The sequence below is a fragment of the Sphaeramia orbicularis genome, chromosome 22 (genome assembly GCF_902148855.1).
Source record: "Sphaeramia orbicularis chromosome 22, fSphaOr1.1, whole genome shotgun sequence".
Classification (NCBI taxonomy): Eukaryota; Metazoa; Chordata; class Actinopteri; order Kurtiformes; family Apogonidae; genus Sphaeramia; species Sphaeramia orbicularis.
Window position 1 is genome coordinate 13,899,650 of NC_043978.1, and position 27,593 is coordinate 13,927,242.

Sequence of the window (27,593 nt, forward strand, 5' to 3'; positions counted from 1 at the left end):
AATAAACAATAGAACAGCTGTGGAATAACTGTCCACTGTAGTGACCACTATGCATGAAAGGGTTAATGAAGGTATATTTATTTTTCTGTTTATTTATTAACTCTTAAAGACCTAAAACTATATGTATGGTGACTTCCAAATGAATGTTTCTCTACATCCAAGCCTTAATAAGTGATTTATCCCTATTTACTGTTTTATCCTCTGCATTTTTCAGTAAAAGTCGTGTATTTTCCTGTGTTTTAATTAAAAGGTTATCACATCAAACCAGGCAAAATGGAAGAAAAAGTTACTTTTCCAGCAAAATAGTCATTAACTGAACATAAAAAACACATGTCCATCCACTGTCATTGATCCAACTCCATAGGTTTTACTGGTGAATTAATGTTGTAGAAGATGACATGTTTCCATGGTAACTACAGAACCTCTGAACATCCAAATGGGTCATATCTGATGACCATGAAAAGACGAATAACTGTATTTTACACTAATTATTTACATGTATTGATAGGATTAATGAATCAACAGGTATTAAACAGTTTAGATCATTAGATGCTTTTGGTCACTGGTGGATGTTTGAGTCTTTGGGGGTCACGATACAAGACACCAGATATACAGTATGTAAAGTAATAAAAACTGACAAGAAATCGGAACAAAATGGCGTCTACTTCAGGCACAAGTCAGTATTCATTGTGACTTTTGTTGAGCATCCTAAACAATATGAAAAATATGACCTGTCTTGACTAAAACTTGATGATTAGTGCTGTAAATTAGACAGAAGAGTTCAACACAAATGGTGATCCCACTGAACACTTGACACTTTGGTCTAAGGAAACATTTTTTTCTTAAATTGACTTCTTAATCCTGTTTATTAAGGTTCTATTTTAATACAGAGTCTGAGAAATACATATGTACAGTTATTATAACCTGTTAAAATAACAAGAGAGTTGCTCAGTGATGTACATTTTATTTATTTTTTACTAATCTTTATATAATTTTTAAAGTTCCATCCTGATGGACTTGACTTTTGTTTAACCCATAAAGACCCAGTACCACATTTATGACAGTTCCCAAATGCATTTTTATCTCTGTGTAACCTTTCTCAAGTAATTTATCACCATTTATTATGATATTTTCCTCTGTATTTTGCATTTTTTAAAATGAAAATCAAGTATTTTCCTATATTTAATTTATTGATCATGTAGATGTACATAAAAGCTCAAATTAAAGTTGAGGGTTATTATATCAGAAAAAGAGAAAACTGAAGAAAAAATGGCTTTTTCAGCCAAAATATAAATCTAACTTAAAATACAAACAAGTGTGTCCATCCACTGTCATTGATCCAACTCCATGGGTTTTACTGGTGAATTAATGTTGAAGATGACGGTGTTTCCACGGTAACTGCGGAGCCTCTGAACAGTCAGATGGGTCATATCTGATGACCATGAAAAGGAGACAAACTGTATTTTACAACTATTGTTTGAACATATTGATAGGTCTAGTGGTTTAGAAGTTATTCAACATTTTAGTTCAATAGACGATTTTGATCACTGGTGGATGTTTGGGTGTTTATGGGTTAAATATTTTTATGTTTTGGTCTGTGTTTCAGGTTTACATGTTGACTTTTTGTGTAATTTGCTTCATTTTTATAACAAATCCATAAAACTTTAATAACCACTTTATCTTTCCTTTGATCAGTCTAAGTGGTACATTGTTGTAAATGCACTAATGATCACAAAGGTCAGAGATAAGCCTCATCAGTGTTTATTACAAAGGTTTTTCAATCACATATTAGCCCCACGGCTCCAGAACGACTGTACATACATGATCTGTGGCAGGTTTTTTCTTTTTTTTTTTAAGAAAGACATGTTTCGCTGTTTGCTGCTCTTTTTCTGTTTTTTTACTACATGTGTTCATGGTCGGTGTTAGTATTTAATGATTAACTGTTTTAGTTCAATATCAATGTGGATTTACACCAATATCTGGAACAAAGCTGTTTTTATAACACTGATTTTGTCTTGCAGGCTACATTTTAAATAGGGACAAAGACACTTGGAGTCAGGTATGTATTCCATCCTTAATATTTAAAACTGCTCTGAAATGTTATATTTTATCCTTAATTTTGCTTTGAATTATCATTGTTGACATTATGCATCATATTTGTCCAACACTGTGTGATTTGCAGTGGTACCAAACTCATATTTTGTCTCATTTAGCTTATTATTTTGTTTATTTACTATATCCGTGTCACGTTTGTGATTCATATTTTGCTGTAAAATGAAAAACAGCTTATATTATATATTAAGCTCTTCATCTCTTAAACAGATATAATAGACATCAAAGACGTATCGTATCTTACATACCCTCTTAATTCATGTATTTGTCAGATTTTATCACATCAGTGCCACTTTTACAAAAACTATAAATGATGGAATTAGAAAAAAAAACTCTGATCAGGCCATTTTTGTATTTTAATATAATTTTTCTTTTGTAATTTAATGATCATGATGGCAGTGTTACAGCTTTTGGTATGAATTTCTGCAAGAATATTTCTGTTTTGACATAGTTTTTAATCAAAAATGTAAATAAAAAAAAAAAAGTCAGTTACTCTTACAGGTCTATTACACACTACAGACAGGTTTTACAAAAATGTGCATGGTTAAAAAAAAAAGCTATTGTAATATAATTTATCTGCCTTTTTCTGTATAAATCTCTGAAACCATCCCAGCTCTGCTCAGAAATACCAAATGTTTAATAATTTTCTTGATTTTAACCCTTTAAACGCCAGTTGGAATACATGATTCTACTTGTTTAATTAAAAAAAACAACACAAAATCTGAGATATTTTTCGTATAACACATGCCGGATGGATGTGACATTATTTTTTATCAGAGTCTTGGACATGTCAGAGACGATCAATAACAGTGATTTCATTGCATTAGTAGTTTTTGTTTAGTGCAAAAAAAAAAAACAACTCATTGGCTTATATTGAAATCACATTTTTTAATCTCACATAAAAAAAAAATTACTAATGCACTGCAGTGTTAGCGCTACTTTTTGACAGGTCGAAGTGTTTAATTACCATCAATTCCCCACCTCCCCATTTTATTTTATTTATTAAATTTTTTAAAAAAATCCTTATTTATTGTGTTTTTTCATAATAACAATGACATCGTATACTAAAATTGGCATTTAAAGGGATAAAATTCTGAAAATGACTGAATGTGAACTGAATGAGCTGAAGTGGTTTAGATTTATGCAGAAAAAAGCAGAAAATATACTGATATATGGTGATTTTATAGCAGTCAAAGGGTCCCCAGAGGATCGTAAATTAGAGGAATGAACAAGGGTTAAATCAGGTGAAAGTGCAGTTTACTGAGTGTCCTTGAACTCATCGTCCACCCTGTTAGTTTGTAAAGGTTTTTTTTTTTTTTTATCATTTTGTCGTTTAGTTTCCAATTTAAAGTGTGATGTTTTTAATCTGTTATTTAACACTTCAGAGCATTTGAGTGAAAGTTTATAATTAAATGAACTTTTCAGACTTTAAAGACATGTTTTTCCTGCAGGATCTTGATTTTCTGCAGGAGCGTCTCCATCCTCTTTTCCAGTGTCCAGATATGAGTCCATCTCCCACCGTCCCTACATCAGGTAAGATTAGTTTAACTGATATTTACATCCATATTTCTAAAAGTTCTGGTCCTTACATTTTACCATGAGCAGCGGCGGAATGTACTTTTACTCAACTACAAGTTTGAGATACTTACTTTACTTGAGTATTTCCATTTTACACGTTATACTTTTACTCCACAACAATATCCGCCTTAAATGTCTTAACGTAAGATGATCAAAAATTAACACCTGAAAGATGTACAAAATAATAAATAGTGTGAAAAAGGAAGCAAAAAATAGACTAAAATGAAGTAAAAAAAAAAAAAATAACGTAAGATGATCAAAAATTAACATATGAAAGATGTACAAAATAATAAATAATGTGAGAAAGGAAGCAAAAAAAATAGACTAAAATGAAGTTTAAAAAAAATAACGTAAGATGATCAAAAATTAACATATGAAAGATGTACAAAATAATAAATAATATGAAAAAGAAAGCAAAAAATAGACTAAAATGAAGTTAAAAAAAAAAAAATAACGTAAGATGATCAAAAATTAACATATGAAAGATGTACAAAATAATAAATAATGTGAAAAAGGAAGCAAAAAATAGACTAAAATGAAGTTTAAAAAAAAAACGTAAGATGATCAAAAATTAACACATGAAAGATGTACAAAATAATAAATAATGTGAAAAAGGAAGCAAAAAATAGACTAAAATGAAGTAAAAAAAAAATAACGTAAGATGATCAAAAATTAACATATGAAAGATGTACAAAATAATAAATAATGTGAGAAAGGAAGCAAAAAATAGACTAAAATAAAGTAAAAAAAAAAAAAAAAAAAACATAAGATGATCAAAAATTAACATATGAAAGATGTACAAAATAATAAATAATGTGAAAAAGGAAGCAAAAAATAGACTAAAATGACGTGAAAAAAAAAAAATTAACGTAAGATGATCAAAAATTAACATATGAAAGATGTACAAAATAATAAATAATGTGAAAAAGGAAGCAAAAAATAGACTAAAATTAAGTAAAAAAAAAAAAAAAACGTAAGATGATCAAAAATTAACATATGAAAGATGTACAAAATAATAAATAATGTGAAAAAGGAAGCAAAAAATAGACTAAAATGAAGTTAAAAAAAAAACGTAAGATGATCAAAAATTAACATATGAAAGATGTACAAAATAATAAATAATGTGAAAAAGGAAGCAAAAAATAGACTAAAATGAAGTAAAAAAAAAAAAAGCCAAAATAAGCAATAAACTGACCAAAATGAATAGAAAAATGTAAACACTGATTCACCAGTAAAACCCATGGAGTTGGATCAGTGAGAGTGGATGGACACACTTGGTTTATGTTCAGTTAATGAGAGATTTGACTGAAAAAGTCACTTTTTCTTAATTTTTTTCTGTTTTTAATATAACCCTCAACTTTACTCTGAGCTTTTATGAACATCTACATAATCAGTAAATCAAATATTGGAAAATACCTGATTTTCACACCAAAAAAAAAAAAAGAAAAAAGCTAAATAAGGAAGATAATATTACAATAAATGGTTATAAAGAAAGGTTAATACAGAGAAAAACTCATTTGGGAACTGCCACAGAAGTAGCACTGGGTCTTTCTGGGTTATTGCAGTTAATGTGTAAATAATCCAAATATAACCCACTGTTGAACTGTTTCATTCAGTCATTTTCTTTTTCTTTTTCTTTGTCTCTTTATTCTTTTCATTTTTAGTTGAATATGTAAAAGCTGCAGATGTTAAAGTCATCGCTGCTCTCGGAGACTCTCTGACTGTGAGTAAAATTGTGGTATTTTGCAGTTTCACGCTAAATATGTATCTGTAATAAATAAGTGAGTTAAGTAAGTACATTTTATTTATAGAGCACTTTTCACAGACACAGTAACTAAGTGCTTTACAGTGCAAAATCCAATTAAAATACCATTTAAAAATACAATAAAATACTATTTAAAATACCATTAAAATACAATAAATACATAAAGCATAGCATAACAAAACAATAAATAACAATTACAATAAAACAGTACTGGGTTACACTAGTGTGAAAGCTGTCGTACAGTTCTGTCTGTAGAAAATAAATGAAAATAATCGTCAAAAAAGGCCAAGAGAGTCTTTCATGGAAGCAACACTTTATTTAAAAAAATATTTAACTGGGTTATATTTGTTATTATTTTTTGGGGGGCTTCTTAAACAGACAACATATTATTGCAATAATTAAAAAACACATCACTGATCATGACTAAAATTTTGGGGAAAATTATCACTACTTGCCCTTTTATAGCGACGTTTGGGCTCTCTGTCTATTCCTGTTTCAACCAAATAGAGTCTGATATAATAGCTTTTACATCCCTCCTTGAAAGACGACGCATCTTATTTTTGTGGAAGTGTCCTAAACCCCCGTCTGTTTCACTTTGACTTAAGGATGTTATGTTTTTTTTCTTAAATTAGAACAGATTAGACTCTCACTACAAGGTTCCTCAACTAAATTTCATAATAAATGGCAGTCGTTTTTAGATTACTACTGCCTTCAGAGTGATCTGTCACACCTCCACCCTACTCTCTATTTTGTGATTGTTTAGGTGTTGTTGTTGTTGTTTTTTTTGTCGTAATTCATTCTGTCTACCAATTATTGTCACATTTGATACATCTGTGTAATGCCTAATATTTTAAAGTAAGCACATGTATCTACAAGCTATGTCTTTTCTTTCTTTCTTTCTTTCTTTCTTTCTTTATTTATTTATTTACTTATTTACTTATTTTCTTCTATTTCCATTGGCTCAGTTAATATTTTTGCACGTCACAGATTTGTTATTGTTTGTACTTATTTGATTTTCTACTGCTCAGAGACTATTGCTGTGTTCCAGGCCGTTTTCTGAGCCCGTAAGTTACGACTTCAAACCACGACTCACGGCTTTGTAACGTTCCAGGCAAGTCACACCAAACTGCCTGAACGCAAGGAATTGTGGTAGTTACATGTAAACAAACCAGCATGGTGGACCGTACTTTATACTCATTTACAGTCAGTTCTGTCGCCAAAGGTGTTTGTTCTTTGCTTATTTGAGGGAAACAGAGGAGGAAAAATGGCGCATAAGGCAAGAGAAGCTGTTCTACCTTTTATGTTATTTGTATATTTGGATACATATTTAGTATTAATTTATTCTTGCACTCAAAGGACTGAAAACTAGCTAACGCTAGAGTAGCTGCTGAATATACAGAACATTTGCAGATAAATAATGTCAGAGCAATACCTTATTTTAAAAAATAAACTGCATAAACACTGCATCCATGGGGGCTGCCATTGCTATGTGACGTCAGAACTCGGAACTGGGAGTACATGGATCTAGTACGAGTTCACAGGTGGGAAGTCACAGGTTTGACTGACATCCCAGTGTATTTTCACTGGTAGAAGGTTGGAAAAACACGAATTACGGGTTGCCTGGAATGCAGTATTAGTTATACTGTTCTTCTTCCTGCTGTTGCCCCTTCTCAGAGGGCCTTGGGGTTGGTTTGGACATTGGGGTAAAATGATATGAAAAGGCAATGTATAATGAATGCACTGTAATTCCATTCCTTTGTATGTACTGTTACATTGCTCAGAAAAAGCTGAAAAAAACAAACAAACCATCACTCTTAATTTGACTGTTTTTATGTTTTTATGTGTTTCTGCTGTAGACGGCCATCGGCGCCAATGGATCCACAATTTTCTCAATACCTTTTGAGTTTCGTCAAGTGTCCTGGAGGTAAAATAAAAGATTTTTGCCGTTGACGTTATACTTTATTAATATCTCATATTCATCTGTTTTTACCCCTCAGCCAAGGGGTATTGTAATCGTTTTGTCTGTCTGTCTGTCTGTCCATTCAACGACATAATCGCATTATCTGAAGAATGCATTGACAGATCTGCACCAAATTTATACTGTGGGTGCATCTTGACAAGGAGCAGAAGAATATTGAAAATAGGTGACCTTGACCTACTTTTTCAAGGTCAAATGTCCTTGTGCAGTTATAATATCTGAGTTCTTTCAAATATAAATATACATGTAATAAGTTTTACACAAAGACAGTCTAATCTAAATTATAGGACAGTAACTTTTTTGGCCGAGGGGGATTAAAAATGTGCACTACATTATGTTATGACTTTAGTTATAAATCGTGTTCTTATTAGTTTGACGCCATTTATCACAGGATTTAACCCATGTTCTTTTCTTCTCTGTAGCATCGGAGGATATGGGACTTTCCAGAACGTCATAACGCTGGCAAGTACGTAACACTGGACTTAAAAAAAAAAAAAAAGTATATATTTATGTTTTTATTCAAAGCTTAATATCACCATATCTGTTTGTAAAAATACAAGAAAAGCTACAGCTGATAACGTAAAATGCTTAAAGCAAAACTTACTATAATTCTCCACTCACTCTTAGACTGTAGAAGACATGTTCATATTCTTACATCTTTTTTTATCATTATATTCTTGTGACTTTAACACCATTCTTCATTTTGTTGCATCATTTATGTTATTTTTGTCCTGTTGCCTCTTTTACACAATCATCTTCTTGTTGAATCTTTTACATAATTTTTCATTTTATTTGTGTCTTTTTCAAGATTCAAGAGTCTTTATCATCATTCAACATATGACATTCCAATTCACAGGATCAATAGTGAAGCGAGATAGACATTTAAAAAGAACCACACATATTTAAATCAACAAAAACACGCAAATTATTATTGTTTTTTTTTCCAAAATAGAAAAACAACAAAGCAGAGTGCAGATAGTAATAATAATAATAATAATGATAATAATAATAATAATAATAATAATAATAATAATAATAAATAAATAAATAAATAAATGGGCATAAAGGGTGAGAAGATTTAGTTCTTGTTGTATCTTGAATTTCAGTTTTTTCTTGTGTCTTTTATATCATTTTTCATTTTTTCACATCTTTTAAATAATTTTTGTCCTGTGTCCATTTCTTCTGTCCATTTTTGTCTCATTACACTGTTTTCATCGTGTTATATTCTTTATGCTGTTTTCATCTTGTCTCATCTCTCCTCTGTGTTTCCATAAAACAGACTGATATTTAATTGATAAATTGATTGATTGTATAAACATCTAAAGACTCCCGTGTCTGTTCCTTTTGTCCTGTAGATATTTTTAAGCTTTTTAATCCCAGTATTCTGGGTCCGTCCCCAGTGAAGACGCTTCACGGCTCCGTGACAACCATCAACGAGACCGGCTTCAACTTCGCCGTCACTGGACACAACACGCTGTAAGAGTTTCCTGTTTGTTTCTCTTTGCTGTCCTCACCTTTGTTGTCGTCATCATCGTTGCTGTCATCATCTTTGTTGTCGTCATCGTTGCTGTCATTATCTTTGTTGTCGTCATCTTTGTTGTCGTCGTCTTTGTTGTCGTCATCTTTGTTGTCGTCATCTTTGTTGTCATCGTCTTTGCTGTCGTCGTCTTTGCTGTCGTCATCTTTGTTGTCGTCATCTTTGCTGTCATCGTCTTTGTTATCGTCGTCTTTGTTGACGTCGACTTTGCTGTCGTCGTCTTTGCTGTCGTCGTCTTTGCTGTCGTCATCTTTGTTGTCGTCTTTGTTGTCGTCGTCGTCTTTGTATTCATTTTTGTTGTCGTCGTCTTTGCTGTCGTCATCTTTGTCGTCGTCTTTGTCGTCGTCTTTGTTGTCGTCGTCTTTGCTGTCGTCGTCTTTGTTGTCGTCTTTGCTGTCGTCGTCTTTGTTGTCGCGTCTTTGTTGTCGTCTTTGCTGTCGTCTTTGCTGTCGTCTTTGTTGTCGTCGTCTTTGTTGTCGTCGTCTTTGTTGTCGTCGTCTTTGTTGTCGTCGTCTTTGCTGTCGTCGTCTTTGCTGTCGTCGTCTTTGTTGTCGTCGTCTTTGCTGTCGTCGTCTTTGCTGTCGTCGTCTTTGCTGTCGTCGTCTTTGTTGTCGTCGTCTTTGCTGTCGTCGTCTTTGCTGTCGTCGTCTTTGCTGTCGTCGTCTTTGTTGTCGTCGTCTTTGCTGTCGTCGTCTTTGCTGTCGTCGTCTTTGCTGTCGTCGTCTTTGTTGTCGTCGTCTTTGCTGTCGTCGTCTTTGCTGTCGTCGTCTTTGTTGTCGTCGTCTTTGCTGTCGTCGTCTTTGCTGTCGTCGTCTTTGTTGTCGTCGTCTTTGCTGTCGTCGTCTTTGTTGTCGTCGTCTTTGCTGTCGTCGTCTTTGCTGTCGTCGTCTTTGCTGTCGTCATCTTTGTTGTCGTCTTTGTTGTCGTCGTCGTCTTTGTATTCGTTTTTGTTGTCGTCATCTTTGCTGTCGTCGTCTTTGTCGTCGTCTTTGTTGTCGTCTTTGTCGTTGTCGTCTTTGCTGTCGTCGTCTTTGTTTTTGTCGTCTTTGTTGTCGTCTTTGCTGTCATCGTCTTTGTTGTCGTCTTTGCTGTCATCGTCTTTGTTGTCGTCTTTGCTGTCGTCGTCTTTGTTGTCATCGTCTTTGTTGTCGTCGTCTTTGTTGTCGTCATCATTGCTGTCGTCATCATTGCTGTCGTCATCTTTGTTGTCGTCATCTTTGTTGTCGTCATCTTTGCTGTCGTCATCTTTGCTGTCATCATCTTTGTCGTCTTTGTTGTTGTTGTCGTCTTTGTTGTCGTCGTCGTCTTTGCTGTCGTCCTCTTTGCTGTCATCCTCTTTGTCGTCGTCTTTGTTGTCGTCTTTGTTGTCATCGTCTTTGCTGTCGTCATCTTTGTTGTCGTCATCGTTGCTGTCGTCATCGTTGCTGTCATCATTGTTGCTGTCATCTTTGTTGTCGTCATCTTTGTCGTCATCGTCCTCATCTTTGATGATGCGTCTTCGTCATCGTCTTTGTCTTCATTGTTGCCATCGTCATCTTTATCGTCTTCATCGTTGTCATCTTCGACGTCATCTTCGTCTTTGTTGTCACTATCTTTGTCATCTTTGTCATTTTCATCATCGTCTTCGTCGTCATCTTCATCTTTGTCTTCATCAGCGTCTTCATCATTGTCTTCACCTTCATTGTGTTTGTCTTCATTGTTGTCATCATCATCTTTGTCGTTGTCATTGTTGTCATCATCTGTCGTCTTTGTGGTCGTCGTCATCATTGTCAGCCTTTGCCATCATCTTTGTCATTTCCATCTTTGTTGTCGTCATTACTGTTGTCATCTTTGTTGTCTTTGTTGTTGTCATTGTCTTTGTCATCGTCTTTGTCGTTGTTGTCGGCATCTTTCTCTTCTTCGTTTGTTTGTCATCGTCGTCTTGGTCTTTGTCTTTGTTAGCAATTTTTTCAATTTTCTTCTCCGTTACTACTGGTTGGATTCATTTCAAATTTTATATGTGTCTTCCTTGGGATAATGTCTGCAAAGTTTGTTTAGAATTTTGAGAAATTTAGACTTTTTCATTTTTAACACATTTTTGAACTAATAAAAATGTGCCTTTATTTATACTGGTCCATATTTTAATGGTTCATAACATATAAGTGGTTTCAGATATCCGTATAGTTCCTGATAGAAGTCATATATGGACTTTGATTTAATTAGTTGAGTTCTCCTTCAGTGAAAGTATCACCCACTTCTATTGTTAGATTGACAAACAGAGAGACAGATCCTGTCAACCTCACAAATTCAACTGGGGATTGATTCTTGATAGAACATAACACTGACATACAGGAACACTGGTCCTATTTTAATATTCAGAGAAACAAAAACTGTATAAAGGAAGTGTTTATTTGGCTTTATTTTCTTACTACATGTGTGGGAAGAAGAATCTGCATTTATTCACCATCTGACTCCCATGAAGTTAAATACAAACATGCAGGTGTTTTCATATAAATACTTTAATGATAGAGCATCTGTTTTCCTGGGAGAAGTTCCACTTATTATCTGCAAAGGAACAAAACAATGAGCTGATTTTCTCTGCTGCCTCGGGTCTTTTTCATTTTTCTTTTCATTTTCTTCTTCTTCTGGGATTCTGAGGGCCCTGCAGGGACACAAACCTACTTATTACAATGATCATCCACTAATTAAAAGTAAAAAAGAGAAAGAAAAATGTCCATGAAAAATCACGGACTCACTGGCCATTAGTACAAAGGAGATGCAACAGATTCCCCCGTGTTGAAATGCAAGCAATTGGACTGTTACTGTGTTTCTCAGCGGGGACGGAACCCCTGCATAAACACCCTGTGTAAGCTGTGACGTATAACAGAGGCACCCCTCCCCCCAGAGCTATGTTACTTTTAGAATAATGCACCCCCACACACAAATTTTTCCAGGGATAGGGGGGGCAGCAAGGGGTTCATGATGCTGTTATTCGGCCTTGGTGCAAAAAAGGTAGAGAAACTCTGCTTTACTGAATTAAAATCTGTTTTCAATACTGATAAAATATACAAATAAGTCAGACTCAAATTCAGACTGAATCTGTTTTTGTCTAAAACTAAGTTTGCAGCTTAATCCTAAGTGAAACATACACTGAATATTCTCCTCTATGATTGTAAAGTTGCTAAATTTCTCTATTTTTGTCTTATTTTTTCAGCAGTGTCTATTGCCACAGTACTGTGGCACAAAATATAAACTTTTTATTGCCACAGAGCAATCAAATGTTAGGATTTGTACCAGAGCCAATCACAGATACTGTTCCATGAACTCATTATTCTCAACAGTACTGTGGTCATATATGGCGTATACTTCAGTGCATTCTTTTGTGCATTTTGCTGCCGCAGTACTGTGGCAATTGATGGAAGAAACAACAAATTAGTGATAGTACATAGTATAGCATAGGAATTATTGTTCTAAATACTGTACATGTTGTTTTATGGTGTTCTTTGCTCTGGAGGCTGGAGAAGGTGGGCGGAGCTACATGTTCAATGTGGCAGTGTGCTGTGTAACTTCAGTTCTGTGGCAGTTTATAGAGCTGTGGTCCTGTGGAATTCTGCACTCTGAACGTTGTCCCAGTGACTGATTTATGTCAATATTGGATTTACCTACTGCAACACCCCCACCCCCACCCAGTTTGAAAATCTTAAGAAAAACATAGGAAATTCTACTTCTCTTTTTTTTTTTTTTTTTTTTTTTTTTTTTTTTTTTTTTAACTTGTCTTGTCCAGCATCCCAACAGCAGAATGGTAGTCTGGTTCCTTTTGGTGCTGAACAAATTTGCTTTGCAAAGGGTAACTTCATAAAGTATATGAAGCGCCACTTGATATTCTACTGTGTTTATTATGAGTTTTGTTGAACCACATTTCGATGCTGGGCCTGACATGGGGGGGGCAAGAGAGAAGAAGATGGCAAAGACCCTCACAAGAAAATATCAACAATACAAACAGTAACAACCATGGTGATAATTATAATGGTAACAGTAACTACAACCAGAACTGAGTAAACTGGGCAGAAGAGAGAGAGAGAAAAAAATACAAAACGAACAAACAAAACTACAATAAAATACATAAGACCTATTAAATGATGAATATAAGAAAAGAAAGCATAAACAGAATATCGTATACGACGTTCGCACAAATAATACCAGTAACAAATACCAGTAACAAAATGGAAAGTAACAAAAAGGAAATTCTACTTCAATGGGGAATTATACTCGAGTCTTACGTGTTACAGTCCAATACATTACCAAGTGAGCTAAATTTCCATTGTAATTCAGATTGACCTATTTGCTCTATAATTGCCTTGGTACTTTTTCCAGACTAGACATGATATAACGAGGGCGCTGATTGGCTCTGTGGTAAGAGACAAACCCATATTTCATGCCACAGTTCTGTGTCAGTAGCCACCTCATATTTTTTTTGTCAAATGAAGCTGTTGTGAAGCTTCAGTCATGATCCTGATAATAAAGTGTAAACATAATCTTGACAGTTCAAAGATCAGAATAATCATGGCTGTGTAATTGATCATTATTATGTGATAATGTTTTATTGATGTGGGTTTATCTGGTGAGTCGTGGCTGTTTGTGGGTTTCTCTTTCAGGAACGTCACCGACCAGATTAGATTCATGATCGACACATTCAAGTCTTATCCTGTGAGTTTCATCATTCTACAGGTTTTATTTCTCTTTTAATATCACAGGTTTTTATAGGAATTTAAAGCAGTTGTGCTTAAACTTTTTCATCTTTAAAAAAAAATCAATTCTATGTCTATTTAGGACCCAAATCTACAAAAAAATACACAATGAAATCCCATAATGCCCCCAATTACACAACAGCACAAAGAAAAAAAATGCACAATTTACACTCAGTTTGTATCTTTAAGACACACTTGTTGCAGAATAGTTAACAGTTTATGTACATAATTTTCAAAAAGTTACATTAAGAGGAACATTTATATTACTCTTTTTTTTAAAAATATAAATAAGTACTTCGTGTACTGAAGCAATGCATAATTCCATGATAATTGATTCTTTATAGTACAGTTAAATTGTGTTAAACATGAGTATCAGATTTGATTCTGCAGGTACAAAAGATGCTTTATAAAAATGCAAATGTGATACAAAAATATATTATAAACATAATGGTATGGCAAAGTGTTTTGTTTGAATTTTGTGGCTAGTTTTTGATGGGTCAGGTTTTACAGGGTTAAGATTGTGCTTAAGCAACAAGAAAAACTGTCAAATGTAAACTTTACTCTAAGACAAAGTTCCTCTTTTAGGGTCTGAACTTCCACGAAGACTGGAAAGTGGTGTCGATACTGATCGGAATGAACGACATCTGTGATTACTGCAAAGACAAGGTACGAAGAGCGCTCAGAAAACTGTATTTAATGGACAAAAACAGTAGGTTTTTTTTTTTTAAAGGTCTGATATAATATGCAATATTTTATGTGAATTTTAATTTTTTTTTGTAACTTTCTCTTTATTGAAATGTACAGGTTATCACATCACCCACAAATACAGGGTGACACAAAAAATGGGAACTTTTTAACAATCCAATAAAACCAAGAGTGATGGAAGAAAAATATTTTATTCATAGTAATTGAAACCTTAAAACATGCCATTTAAGAAACAATGATGGAATTTTCATTTTTTTTAAATTACTTCCTGTAGATGGCGTCCTCCTGTACGAATGCATTCTTGAAATCTGCTGTTGAGATTCCTCATTGACCGCTGCAACATCTCAGCTGGGATACTGTGAATTTCATCCTGAATTCTCTGTTTTAACTCATCCAGAATTCTTGGTCGAGTCGTGTACACTTTACTCTTGAGATAGCCCCACAAGAAAAAAAATCACAAACGGACAAATCTGGCGATCTAGGGGGCCAGGAGTACGAGCACTTCTTGGTCGCCCTGTTGGTTTCTTCTTTAGGGCAGATCCAGTCTCTTCAAAGTTATTAATCCAACATTTTATTGCGTGTTTTCATGGAACAGCACCATGACGTCCTAAGTTGTAAAAATATCGGAACTCCCTCTGCGCAGCTGTCAAACTATCACCGTTTTTATAAAACATTTTTATGGCTAACGCACGCTGTTGCCCGTTCCACTGATCCATGGTTACTAAAATGGGGGTGTGTTTACTTGCTCAAGGTCACTGTCTCACAGTGCTGCCACTTGCTCATGTCTGCCAATACGCACTTCAAAAATTCCCGTTTTTTTGGGTCACCCTGTACAATCTGACAAAAAAGGGAAAAAAAATAGGACCAATGGCCCTGTAGCTTACCGGCCAAATTAAAAGCTTTGGGAAATGTATCCAGATGCCATTTATTATCACCCAGTTCTGTGTATTTCTTATATTACAGAAATAGCCCATGTTTTTGTCATATTCCAATCAGATCTGTAAAAAAGTCAAATTCCAACTTGATATCATTGATACTGATTTATTGGATCAATCCACTCCCTATCTCTTATAATGGGAAAATTTTTCAAAGTTGCACCAAATCCAGAATCAGATCTGGATCAAAATAATTTGAATACCTTGTGTTGAAATCATCATACAGAAGCTGTATACAAAGTTTGAAGTCAATCAGAACTGGAGTTTGGGAGAAAAAGATGATTGAAATTTTTTCCCCATAAGAGCCCATGTGAAATTTTCCGTAAGTTCCTGGATCTAGAAGAAGATCCTGATCAGCATGTGGACATTATGTTTTGGTCATCTCCCCATCAGGGCTGGACTGTAGAAATTTACACTGGATATCATTTATATTTACTGAGTTATTGCATTGATCCACTTCCTATCTCTTATAATGGGGAAATTATTCAAAGTCGCACCAAATCCAGAATCAGATCCAGATCCAAATAATTTCTCTAATTTTTGTTGACATCATCATAAAGAAGCTGTATACCAAGTTTGAAGTCAATCGGAATTGTAGTTTCGGAGAAGAAGATGGTTGAAAGTTTTGTAACAGACGACGCCAGACGCCACATGATGACAATAGCTTACAGCCTGTCGGTCGGTAAGCTAATAAAAACAATAAACAGTCCCATAATACAGTTGTTGTGGTATAAGACTGTAAATAGAATAGGTTGGTTGATGTGATATTTTCTGGGACAGCAGATGGAAAGTAGCCTGTAGTTAACTCTGGTGTAAAGCTTCTCTTCTCTTTGAGATGAAGGTATTTGTACATTAACGCAGACAAATAAACAATAATATTCTTTAGTTGACTGTTGCACGTGTTGCCTCTCCCCTTCTGCTCTCTCCCCATATTCTCTAGTAGTTATTTACGTTGTTTTTAACCTCATAGTCTTTTCACCATTGGTTGTGAGTCTTGGGTTCATCTGAACCGTTTCCTTTTATCTGTCTTTCTTTTGTTCTGTTTTGTCTGGTGGGGCCTCTTGCCAGGTCATCATTGTAAATAAGAAGCTGTTTTCAATTGATTTTACCTCGTAAAATAAAGTACTAATGAACTAAACAACTTGTTTTGTAATTTTATTGTTTGAATTTGTAGAGTTTGTTATTTTTATGTTACATTTATTTATTTATTTATTTATTTATTTATTTATTTATTTTACATGTTGAGTCCATGTTTTTCACTTTATCTTATTACATGTACCTTAGTTTTAGTCCATGAATAAATGTTATCATATTAATCCTGTTTCAAAATGATAATGCAGAACTTTTTTTTTTTAATTATGAAACTCTCATTAAACCATGGTGCATCTTCTTTTCTCCACAGACACTTTTCTCTCCTGACAGTTTCATCAGACACATGACAGAAGCTCTGGACATGATGATGAACGAGGTAAAATCATCATGTGACTTAAATTAACATATTAAATGAAAGACATGGTTTAGGTGTGAATGTTTCTATAGAGCTCTGAATTTAATCAGTGTATCCTGGAGGTTTATCTTGACAACAGTTTGTGATTTCCTGATATTCTTATAATGAATCTGTGATGTTTTATAGCAGGGGCGTCAAACATACGGCCCGTGGGCATAAACCGGCCCACCCAAAGGGTCCAGTTCAGCCTGTGGGATGAATTAGTGAAATGTAAAAATTACACTGAAGATGGCTAATGACATCCATTTGTCTTCTGTTAATGCAATTATATTTTTATTTTTTCTTTTGTTCAGACAAGGTAACATCTAAAAACTATACCTTGTCTGAACAAAAGAAAAGTATAATTACACTAAAGATGTTAACAATCAAGGGTATAAAAATCATTTTAGTTCAGGTTCCACATACAGACCAGTTTAAAGTGGGTCAGACCAGTAAAATACTATCATAATATTTTTTTTTTTTTTGTTTTAGTGTAAAATGTTAAAATTACATGAAAATGTTTACAATTACAAACTATACTTTTAGCAAAAATATGAATAACTTCAAATGTCTTAAGAAAACTAAGTGCAAATTGAACTAAATGTTCTATGTATTTGTAGATGAACTGTGATCTGGAAGTTGTAATGTATATGTGTAAATGCTAAACTGAGGCATAATATTGTTAAAGTTGCACTTATTTTTCTTAAGACATTTCTGGTTGTTCATGTTATTTGGATTTTTAAGAGAACTTTGTAGATGTAAACATTTTCATTATGTAATTTGACTTATTTTGCTGTTATTTAACACTTTAGGTCATATTGGACTGTGTTACAAACTCACAAGGCTTGGACCCAAATGCACGAGACTGAGACCAACATAAACTTAGTTTGAGTATTTGTTAAAACAACAAAAATATCTTCACAAATGTGGCATCAAAAATTAACACAAAAATCTTCTCATTCAAGGTATTAAAAAATTCTAACAAAAAGTTCTTCACAAGCATGGCATCAAAAACATGAACAAAAGGATTTTCTCAAATGAGGTATTAAAACTCTAACAAAAAAAGTCTTCACGAAAGTGGTGTCAAAAAAATCTAACACAAAAATCTTCTCATACGAGGAATCAAAGTACAACAAAAATCCTTCACAATATGTGGAATCAAAAAACTTACTAAAGGTTTCAAGCAGCTCAAGAGAATGTAGAGGGAGTTCTTTTCTTGTCCAGCATGAAAGATGCACTGACAACAGACACGAGGAGAGAAGGGTACATAAAGGGTGGAGAGGTAATGAGCCCCAGGTGAAGACAGTCATGGAGTCAGGGAGGACGCAGACAAGACAGACAGTGCACACAGACAAACAGAGCCCCTCACCAAAAGAAAACAGGAAATGAATGAAACCAACTAACATAAAGGACTGAATGTGGAAGCTGAAGTAAAATGAGTCTGACCCCCCTGTTTTACAGTAACAGCTCAGATTTTTAACCTTTTCTTCATCTTTTAGAGATGATTTAAGCTCATGATGGTTTTCTGGTTCCAGATTCCTCGGACCATCGTGAACGTGGTTCAGATCCTAACGATGAAACCTCTGAGAGACGTTCAGAGACCCACTCTGGGCTGTCAGCTTCAGAAGTCTGGCTTTTCATTTCACCTAAATATCTCACACTTACCCAGTCAAACATCAGCTCCTCTTTATATCTACAGGAGTTAAATTAAAAAAAAAAAACATATAGCAGTTTTAATTATTAAATGTCCTCAAATCAATTTGTAATGATTATAATCAACTTAACCCTTTCATGTACAAATTATGAGACCCTTAATCAAGATTTTTTTCCTGAGTGTTTTTATTCCTCTTTAGGCATTAAAAAAACATGTCTAAAGAAAATTTTCTTCTGAACCTATTTTTCAGGGAGTTGCAAAAATGTCCACTCAGCTGGACACCATGCATTTAATTTTTGAAACAAAGAAACATGTATATACTGATATACTGTGTGAAAACTATGAAATAAAAACATTTTTAATGCTTATTGTAGGTAATTCATTTTCCATACAGGGGTAGTTGTTTGTTTACTTGCTTTACTAGTTTGTCTGATAAATGAATTACCTACAATAATTATATGTGGAAGACAATATGAACCTTTACCAGACATTTGTAATGCTAGTAATCTGAAGTTTTCTCACATTTTAACATGCTAATACTAGTCATTACTCACTTCATGGAGATAATATGCTAAAAAACAAAAACAAAAACGACAACTTAAAAAAAAAAAAGATAATAATTACAGACTTATAACAATAACAAGCACGTGATTTACACTTAAACATGTTACTCTAGATCAGGTTTATCAAGAAGAGCAAAGTTACAGTAATGGTATGAATGTCAGTGTATGAGATGATGCATTTAAGTGTCCACTGTGTCAGCTGATATGGAACTAAAATAACAAAATCCATGAATATATGAGAACAACTGTAGAATAGCTGTCCACTGTAGTGACCACTATGCATGAAAGGGTTAATTTGGCAACACAGACACAGACAACTTTAAACGGTTAAAATGAAATACTTTAGTTCTACAGTATCGCAGTCAAAATGACACAGAATACATCAATATAAATGTGAATTCTTGGCTTTTGATCAGTTACTTCATATTTTTGCCATTTTATAATTATAATGCTGGTTAACTGCATCATTAAACAAGCTATGATACCTTCTGACAGACATTAATGAACGTATTTAACATATTTTGCAGAGTTTTAACAAAACATTTGATTAATCATAAAGTAAGAAATATTTAGATTCCACTCCAACTGTGAACTAAGAGCTAGATTTGTATTTATTCACTCAAAATACATGAAAAATATTGAATAGTTTTATTTACTCTTCGTGCAGTTTGAGATTATGGAGATTTTATTGTCATCTGATGTATATGAAATCCCAAATCTCTGCTTGAAACCTAATATATAATCTTTTGATAATGTGGTTTAGTGATTAAAACATAAGTAAATATCTGTTTTCTTTTGGTTTCATGTTGAATTTCTTTAAATATCTTAGTCATACCTGATCATTTAATGTGATTCTCTGTTTTTTGTTCATCTTCTCACAGGAGTTTCTGCTCGTGTCTGGTTCAACCTGATGAAAACTCCCCTGAACTGAAGGAGCTGGTGGAAATTAACCAGGAATTTCAGGTTTGTGGACATTAAAACGTCTTCTATGTTACTTATGGAGACAAGACACAGGATCTCATCATGTCAACATTACACAGAATACATCAATATAAATGTGAATTCTTGGTTTTAGGTCATTTACTTCATATTTTTGCCATTTTATAATCATAATTATATATATTAAAAATTATATATTTTTAGATTTTCTACAGATTTTTAAATTAGAAGTCTTTTGTTGACAGTGTTGTACAGGAGTTTTTTAGAGTAAGTTCTTTAGAAAGTTTTTTATAGTACATACTAACCTTAATGTCAACCACAAAATCAATGGTTCTTTTTTCAAATTGAGACCCAAAAGATTAATGTTATGTGTCAAAACATAGTACAAATCAGAATATTTTATTAATCCCAGGGGGAAATTATTGGGTATTACAGTTGCTCCATTCAAGTAAAAAAAGTAGCAGGAAAGAAATTATCAGTACAACAAAAAAAGAACTAGAAGCACTCAGAGAGTGCAGACCTCCGCCAAGGCTGATCAGTGACCCCCCCCCCCCCCCCCCCCGTGGGCCCCCCCATGCCAAGGAGGTTATGTTTTTGCCAGGGTTTGTTTGTTTGTTTGTCTGTCTGTCTGTCTGTTTGTCTGTCCGTTAGTGTGCAACATAACTCAAAAAGTTATGGACAGATTTTGATGAAATTTTCTGGTCTGCGCCCCCCCCCCCCCCCCCCCCCCCCCCCCGATCACCACCAAAATTTAATCATTTCTTCCTTATCCCATTTCCAACAAACCCTGAAAATTTCATCCAAATCTGTCTTAACTTGTCATAACTTTTTGAGTTATGTTGCACACTAACGGACAAACAAACAAACAAACAAACAAACCCTGGCAAAAACATAACCTCCTTGGCGGAGGTAAAAATTGAAAAATACATATAATAGATATATTTATAAAACACTCTATTAAGACACAATTAGAACATAAATTTGTACAATATGTACTAGACAATATATATTATGATTATGACATAAATAAGTATGCAAAAATAATGTATTATTGTCCATTTACACAATAATGTTAATTAAATGCACTTTTCTGTGACATCACAGATTGAAACTGTAACATCATTACTACTGTTAAAATCTCTTGAAAGGTCTGTATTTTGTGTCAGTTCCATCCTTTATTTCATGTTTTCTGATATGATTCTTCAATCTTTAACATTATTTTTTGTCTTCTTGTGTCATTTTTCTGTCATTTTTATATTGTTACATATTTATGACTGAGGCCTCTATATTTCATCCAGTTTTAATTCGTCCCAGTTTCACAAATAGAACAGTTACACATTAAAAACACATGAAATTACACAAAAGCAACATAAGAGAGACAAAGACAGGTAATGGAAAGAAGAAATAGATCATATCTGTGATATTCATAAGGTACATGCTTCCACAGAGGTCTAGTTTTCTTTCTAAAGATATTTAAAGAAGTTTTGGGGGGTTTTTTCAACCCATGAAGACTCAAACATCCACCATCTACCAAAATCATTCACTGACCTAAACTGTTTAATACCTGTTGATCCACTAATCCTATCACTACGTGTAAATAATTGGTGTAAATGCAGTTTGTTGTCTTTTCATGGTTCAGAGGCTCCGTAGTTACCATGGAAACACTGTTATCTTCTACAATTTTGATTCACCAGTAAAACCCATGGAGTTGGATCAATGACAGTGGATGGACGTGCTTGGTTTATCTTCAGTTAATGAGAGATTTTGCTGAAAAAGTTACATTTTTCTTGAGTTTTCTCTATTTTTAATATAATTATCCTCAACTTTACTCTGACCTTTATGAACATCTACTTGATTAGTAAATTAAATGTAGAAAAATACCTGATTTTCACTGAAAAAACCCTCCACAAAATACAGAGGATAATATCAAAATAAATGGTGATAAATCATTTAAGGACGGTTCAATATAGAGAAAAATTAATTTGGGAACTGCCACAAATGTCACAGTGGGTCCATATGGGTTAAGAGTAATAATGTTTTGCAATTCCTTCCATTCATGGTGCATGAACAGAAAAAGCAGCTGATTTCATAGCTTTAGTGCAATATGATAAGAGTTTGGAGTTAGTTATATGTAGGAGGTTTACCTAACTACAGCTTATCAGGAAAAAAAATTTAGCAACAACATCCACAGATTTATATAAAATACAGTGGTGTGTGTGTGTGTGTGTGTGTGTGTGTGTGTGTGTGTGTGTGCGTGTGTGTGTGTGTGTGTGTGTGTGCGTGTGTGTGTGTGTGTGTGTGTGTGCTGTTTCATGCATCTCCAGTTGCATCATCATAATCTAATACAGATAAAAATGAACATTGAGCAATTCTTTTTCTGGCCAAACAATAAAAAAAAAAAAAAAAAACCTCACCTTTTTCAGCAGATTGTTAATGTGCACATTAAATCCAACTTCTCATCAGTGTGCCTGAATATTAGAAAACAGTGACTTTTTCTGTTCTGTTTCACTATAATGAGTCAAATCTATACAATGAAATTACCTCTGAAATAGGATCGAGTGAAGGTCATGTATTTTGTTTTTTTAATTTAAAGCCTATTTTAATTTTAACAGTGATGTCAGAGCCATACTAAAACTATGCTATAATTGGTTGTAAAAAAAAATAAAAAAATAAATTAGAATTATAGTAAAAATGTGTAGAAGGTGTTTCACTGAGTGAAAAAACACAAAATGTGTGTAAAGAAATATGGTGATCATGACGAAAACAAAAAAGCAAAAAAAGATCAATTATCAGTCAAAAAGTGAATAAAATACAACATCTAGAAACAAGTCAGAGGCAAAAAATTCCAAAATTTTTCATGATGTCAGAAAAATAAGCCAAAAATGGACTAAAATGAAGTAAAAGCATTTAATAAAATAAATAACAAAATGGAAAAAAAGTGATCAATAAAATTAACAAAAATGTACAATAAATCATCAAAATAATAAGTAGCATGAAGAAAACAAGCCACAAACTGAACAAAATTGAAGAAAGAAATATAAAATAGGCAACAGAATGAAATAAAATGAATAAAAATTAATAAAAAAATTGAACAAAATAACAAGTACCATGAACAAAATAGTTCCATAGTGAACGTGGAAACACCACCATCTACAACACTGATTCAAAAATAAAACCACAGTGGATGGAGACGCTTGTTTTTACGTTCAGTAAATGAAGTATTTTACTGAAAAAGTCACTTTTCCTTCAGTTTTCTCTGTTTTGATAAAATAACCTTTGAATTTACTCTGAACTTTAATGACCATCTACATGATCAGTGAATTAAATATAGAAAAATACCTGATATTCACAGAAAAAATGCAAAATGTGGAGGATAATAATGTAATAAATGTTGTTATTCTACTTAGGAGAGGTTAAATGTAGAGAACAGTTCATTCAATGGTTGACGCTAAAATAGTTCCAGGCCTTTAAGGGTTAAATTAAAAAAGAGGAAATATGTAGAAAAATGACGTTATTCATTATTTCTTTGTCTTTTTTCTCTTTTTTTTTTTTTTTTTACATCCACTTGTCTCTTCTTTTTCCTTTGCAACAGTGTTCAGTCATACTTAAAGGCATTTGTTGTCACATGACCAACACGATCAACATCCCATGATGCACTGAGGTCTTAAGATTGAACACATGTCTTTTGTATAATGATAAAGAGTGGAGTTGAAACATGTTGGTGTTCCTGTAGGTAATAAATGACCTTTAGTTCAGTGGCATGGACAGTTTTTTTTTTTTTTTTTTTTTTTTTGGGGGGGGGTTGGCTTTTGTATTTTTGAACGTTAATGATGATTTTTTTGTTGTTGTTGGTTTTTTGCAGTAGTCCTTTTTTCTCTTTTGTTTTCCTACATTTTTTTTTTTTTTCATCGTCCGCATACAAATGTAAATTAGTGCAAAATTGGTGAAATCAATATTTTATAATTTAATGTCTATTATTGTGTCCTCTAACAATAAAAACAGAGACTGGAAAAGGCAGATATAAGTCATTAAATCTGAGGATGAAATTTTAAGAATAGAATAGAATAGAATAGAATAGAATAGAATAGAATAGAATAGAACAGGAACAATGAAAATCCATTTAGCAGCTCTGTTTCTGTTTAGCAGCAAAAAAGACTATAAAAATATCAAATATTACACAGAATACTGAAAAATATTAGCAATATGCAAAAACTACTGAGATAAAAAATTAAATGTACAAATACTACTAAAATACTACAAATTACTATTAGAATAAACCAAAAAGTTAAGTCTGTACTACAGATATATGTACAACATGCAGGTGATAATGGGAATATACAATGTAAAATTAAAAACTTAAATTAAAAACAAGATGTTTTAAGGTTAAAAGCTTTAAAATAATTATACTGTATTACACTAGTGCTGCTAATGTTAATAGACTGACATGTACACTTTATATTCTACTATAGTTTATTCTTAATCCTGTTCTTATTTTTATTCTTATTCTTATTTCTATTCTTATTTTTATTTTTAGTCTTATTGTTATTTTTAGTCTTATTCTTATTCCCATTCTTATTTTTATTCTTAGTCTTAATCTTATTCTTATTTCTGTTCTAATCCTTATTTTTATTTCTATATTTAGTCTTATTCTTCTTTTCATTTTATTTTTATTTTTTGTCTTATTCTTAATCTTACTCTTATTTTTATTTTTATTTTATTTTTATTTTTACCCTTATTTAAATTTTTATTTTTATTCTTCTATTTTTACCACTGTTTTTTTAATACCATTTAATAAGGTGAGAGAGAAACAGAAATGAAAATATAAGTCTTTGAATGTTTGAACCTACATCAGTGTAAATATCATTCGTTCATATGAAACACATACGGTCTTCTTCAGCAGAGGTCTGGACATGTAGCTGTTTCTTATCAGCTTTAACCCTTTGTTTGCAGAGGAGACTCCAGAAGCTCCTGAACAGCAGTCGTTTCTTCAAGAAGGACTTCGCTGTGGTTCTGCAGCCGTATTTAGAACAGGCAGAACCAGCCAGATTTCCTGTGAGTTCAGAAACTGTTCATGTCTTTGCTTTTGGATCCGTGTTTCTCAGAACCTTTGGATGCAGATTTAAGTCTAAAACTGAAGACTTTACTTTCAACTGTGATTCACATGATCTTTTTTTTTTTTTTTTCATCTGCATTCAGAACGGGACGATCGACCTGAGCTTTTTCACGGCCGATTGTTTCCACTTCAGAGTTAAAGGACATGAGGAGCTGGCGAAGGGACTGTGGAACAACATGGTGAACACACACTGACGTTCTATGTTCTAGACTCCACCGGTTACACCACATTCTTACAGGAACTCCATGTAAACACACTGATCTAGTTTATTCACTATTTCATCTTCTCACTCCACAGTTTTCCCACGTGGGAATATTTTTTACCTCAAAGTTGTTAGAAGTTTTCATGTTTCAAATGTTTCTTATTAGAGCACATGGTCATACAGTTACAGGTTTACTGCATACCAAGGTTATAATAGTTTTGGATTTTTCATTGTGGTTTAGTTTTATTTAGTTTTTTTTTTTTTTTTTTACCTTTTTTTCTCTAATTCAGTTAGTTTTAATTAGTTTTTAGAGCAGGTGTGCTAGTTTTTATTAGTTTTCGTTTTCTCCTAAATGCTTAGTTTTAGTTTAGTTTTATTTTTTTCATATCTTCACTGTCGTATTCACATAAATCCCGTACAGGACTCTGCTGTTTTCTCCCAATTTTAGTCTCCATGGTTCCAGGTAGAGTGGGGACCAGAAGACGACTGTAAACCACAAGTGACGATGAAGTGCCATATGGTGCCATTAGCTAAAACTGCTTGAGCGAAATAAATCGATTTCATATCAATTTGAATTTGACAAAGACAAAAACTAAGCAAATTTTATCCATATTTTTATATGTTTTAGTTAGTTTTGTAAACACATAATACAGTTTCAGTTAGTTATTGTTTTTTACTTTTAATTACAGTTTTTATCCATTTCAGTTCATGAAAATGTTTTGTCAATTCTAGTTTTCATCATTTCGTTAGTTTTCATTATCGATTATAACCTTGCTGCATACACATTGTGTGCGGGATTAGTTACATCCATACAGACAAATGTGCAGTTAGGTCATAATGCACTCTTACTGTTTTCTCCGAACATATAACAATGGATGAAAAAAAGATGTAAACATGAGGTACAAAACACAAATGAAGAAAAAATACATTAACCTTAGAAAAGCACTCGGAGAGCACAGGTGATCGCCACCAAAATGTAATCATTTGTTCCTTGTGCCAGTATCAACATTTCCTGAAAATTTCATTAAAATCTATCTATCTATCTATCTATCTATCTATCTATCTATCTATCTATCTATCTATCTATCTATCTATCTATCTATCTATCTATCTATCTGTCTATCTGTCTATCTGTCCGTCCGTCCGTCCTTCCTCATTCAGCACAATATGATTTGAAGTGGATCAGACCAGTAAAGTAATAACATAATAACCTATAAATAATGATAACTCCAAACTTTCTTCTATATTTTACAGTGAAAAAAGTTAAATTACATTATAAAATTGTTTACATCTACAAATTATCCTTTAAAAAATTTAACTAACATGAGCAACCAGGACATAACAAGACTTCATTATTTTTATGAAAAATTTCAAACATTTTTTTTTGTCTTGTAGAAAATCAACGCCAGTGAAGTTACCATATTTGGTTCCTTGCAAAAAAGTGGCACAAAAAAAACAAAAAAAAAACAACCAAAAATACTGCACTACAATTCCCCAGTTCGGGATCAATAAACCCTATCTATCTGTCTATCTGTCTGTCTGTCTGTCTGTCTGTCTGTCTGTCTGTCTGTCTATCAATCAATCATGGATATTAAACATGTTTCATTCCTCAGTTTCAGCCTGAGGGAAGGAAGGAGTTGGTGACGACATTCTCAGATCCAGTAAAACTTATCTGTCCCTCGCAGGTAAAAACTGACTGACATGATATGATTGAATGTCTCTCTTTATTTTATGTTTTCACTTTTGTTTCCCTTGTGTTTCTAACTGCATATTTCTGTCTGTGAGTGGTCTGTTATCCACAATTTTGGCCAAACCTCGTCTGCTTTGACTCTTATTGACCACATTCACAGTATCAAGATCCAGCGCCACATAAATGACTCCTGTTTTTATTGACAGACTTGTTGGTAACGCTTTTCATTTACCTCTGCAGGAACACCCTTACATCTACACCAGACCTGGACTTCCATCTTCTGCACCAGAGCTCACACAGTTCTCCATGTGGACCCTCCTGCTGATGTCTCTGCTCTGGTTTAATTAATTCTCTGTAGTTCATTAGAACATGGCGCTAAATGTCTGAGTTGAGGGTTTGATTCCCATTTGATCCTCAAAAAGCACTTGTCTGGAGAACAGGTGCACTTCTGGTGAAACATGTCCACTTTCAGATTGTATCAGGAAGCAGATATAAGGATAAAACTAACGTACCGTGTTGATAATGTACTGTATTTTTGCACATCTAATAGTATGATAACATGTATTTCACAAATTGTGATCCATAAATTAGAGATATTTCAATTCATTA

At 33.3% G+C, this 27,593-nt stretch overlaps 1 protein-coding gene across 1 annotated transcript; it reads left to right on the forward strand.

Annotated features, from left to right (window-relative positions):
• Positions 1-1,978: 1,978 nt before the first annotated feature.
• LOC115413294 (phospholipase B1, membrane-associated) lies at positions 1,979-27,540 on the forward strand. Its single transcript, XM_030126037.1, has 15 exons — positions 1,979-2,059; positions 3,564-3,645; positions 5,355-5,413; positions 7,312-7,379; positions 7,856-7,899; positions 8,789-8,909; positions 13,605-13,656; positions 14,283-14,363; positions 16,740-16,805; positions 18,359-18,450; positions 19,922-20,003; positions 24,930-25,031; positions 25,176-25,271; positions 26,908-26,979; positions 27,225-27,540. The coding sequence occupies exons 2-15, from the start codon at positions 3,615-3,617 to the stop codon at positions 27,330-27,332; spliced, it is 1,074 nt and encodes a 357-aa protein (XP_029981897.1). The 5' UTR covers positions 1,979-2,059; positions 3,564-3,614; the 3' UTR covers positions 27,333-27,540.
• Positions 27,541-27,593: the final 53 nt, after the last annotated feature.

Bases quoted from the DNA above. Each gene is read 5' to 3' on its own strand.
- LOC115413294 (XM_030126037.1), top strand. From the start codon at position 3,615: ATGAGTCCATCTCCCACCGTCCCTACATCAG. The intron at 18,451-19,921 runs GTCTGGCTTTTC...ATCTTCTCACAG, and splicing joins CTGGGCTGTCAGCTTCAGAA to GAGTTTCTGCTCGTGTCTGG. The intron at 25,032-25,175 runs GTGAGTTCAGAA...ATCTGCATTCAG, and splicing joins CAGAACCAGCCAGATTTCCT to AACGGGACGATCGACCTGAG.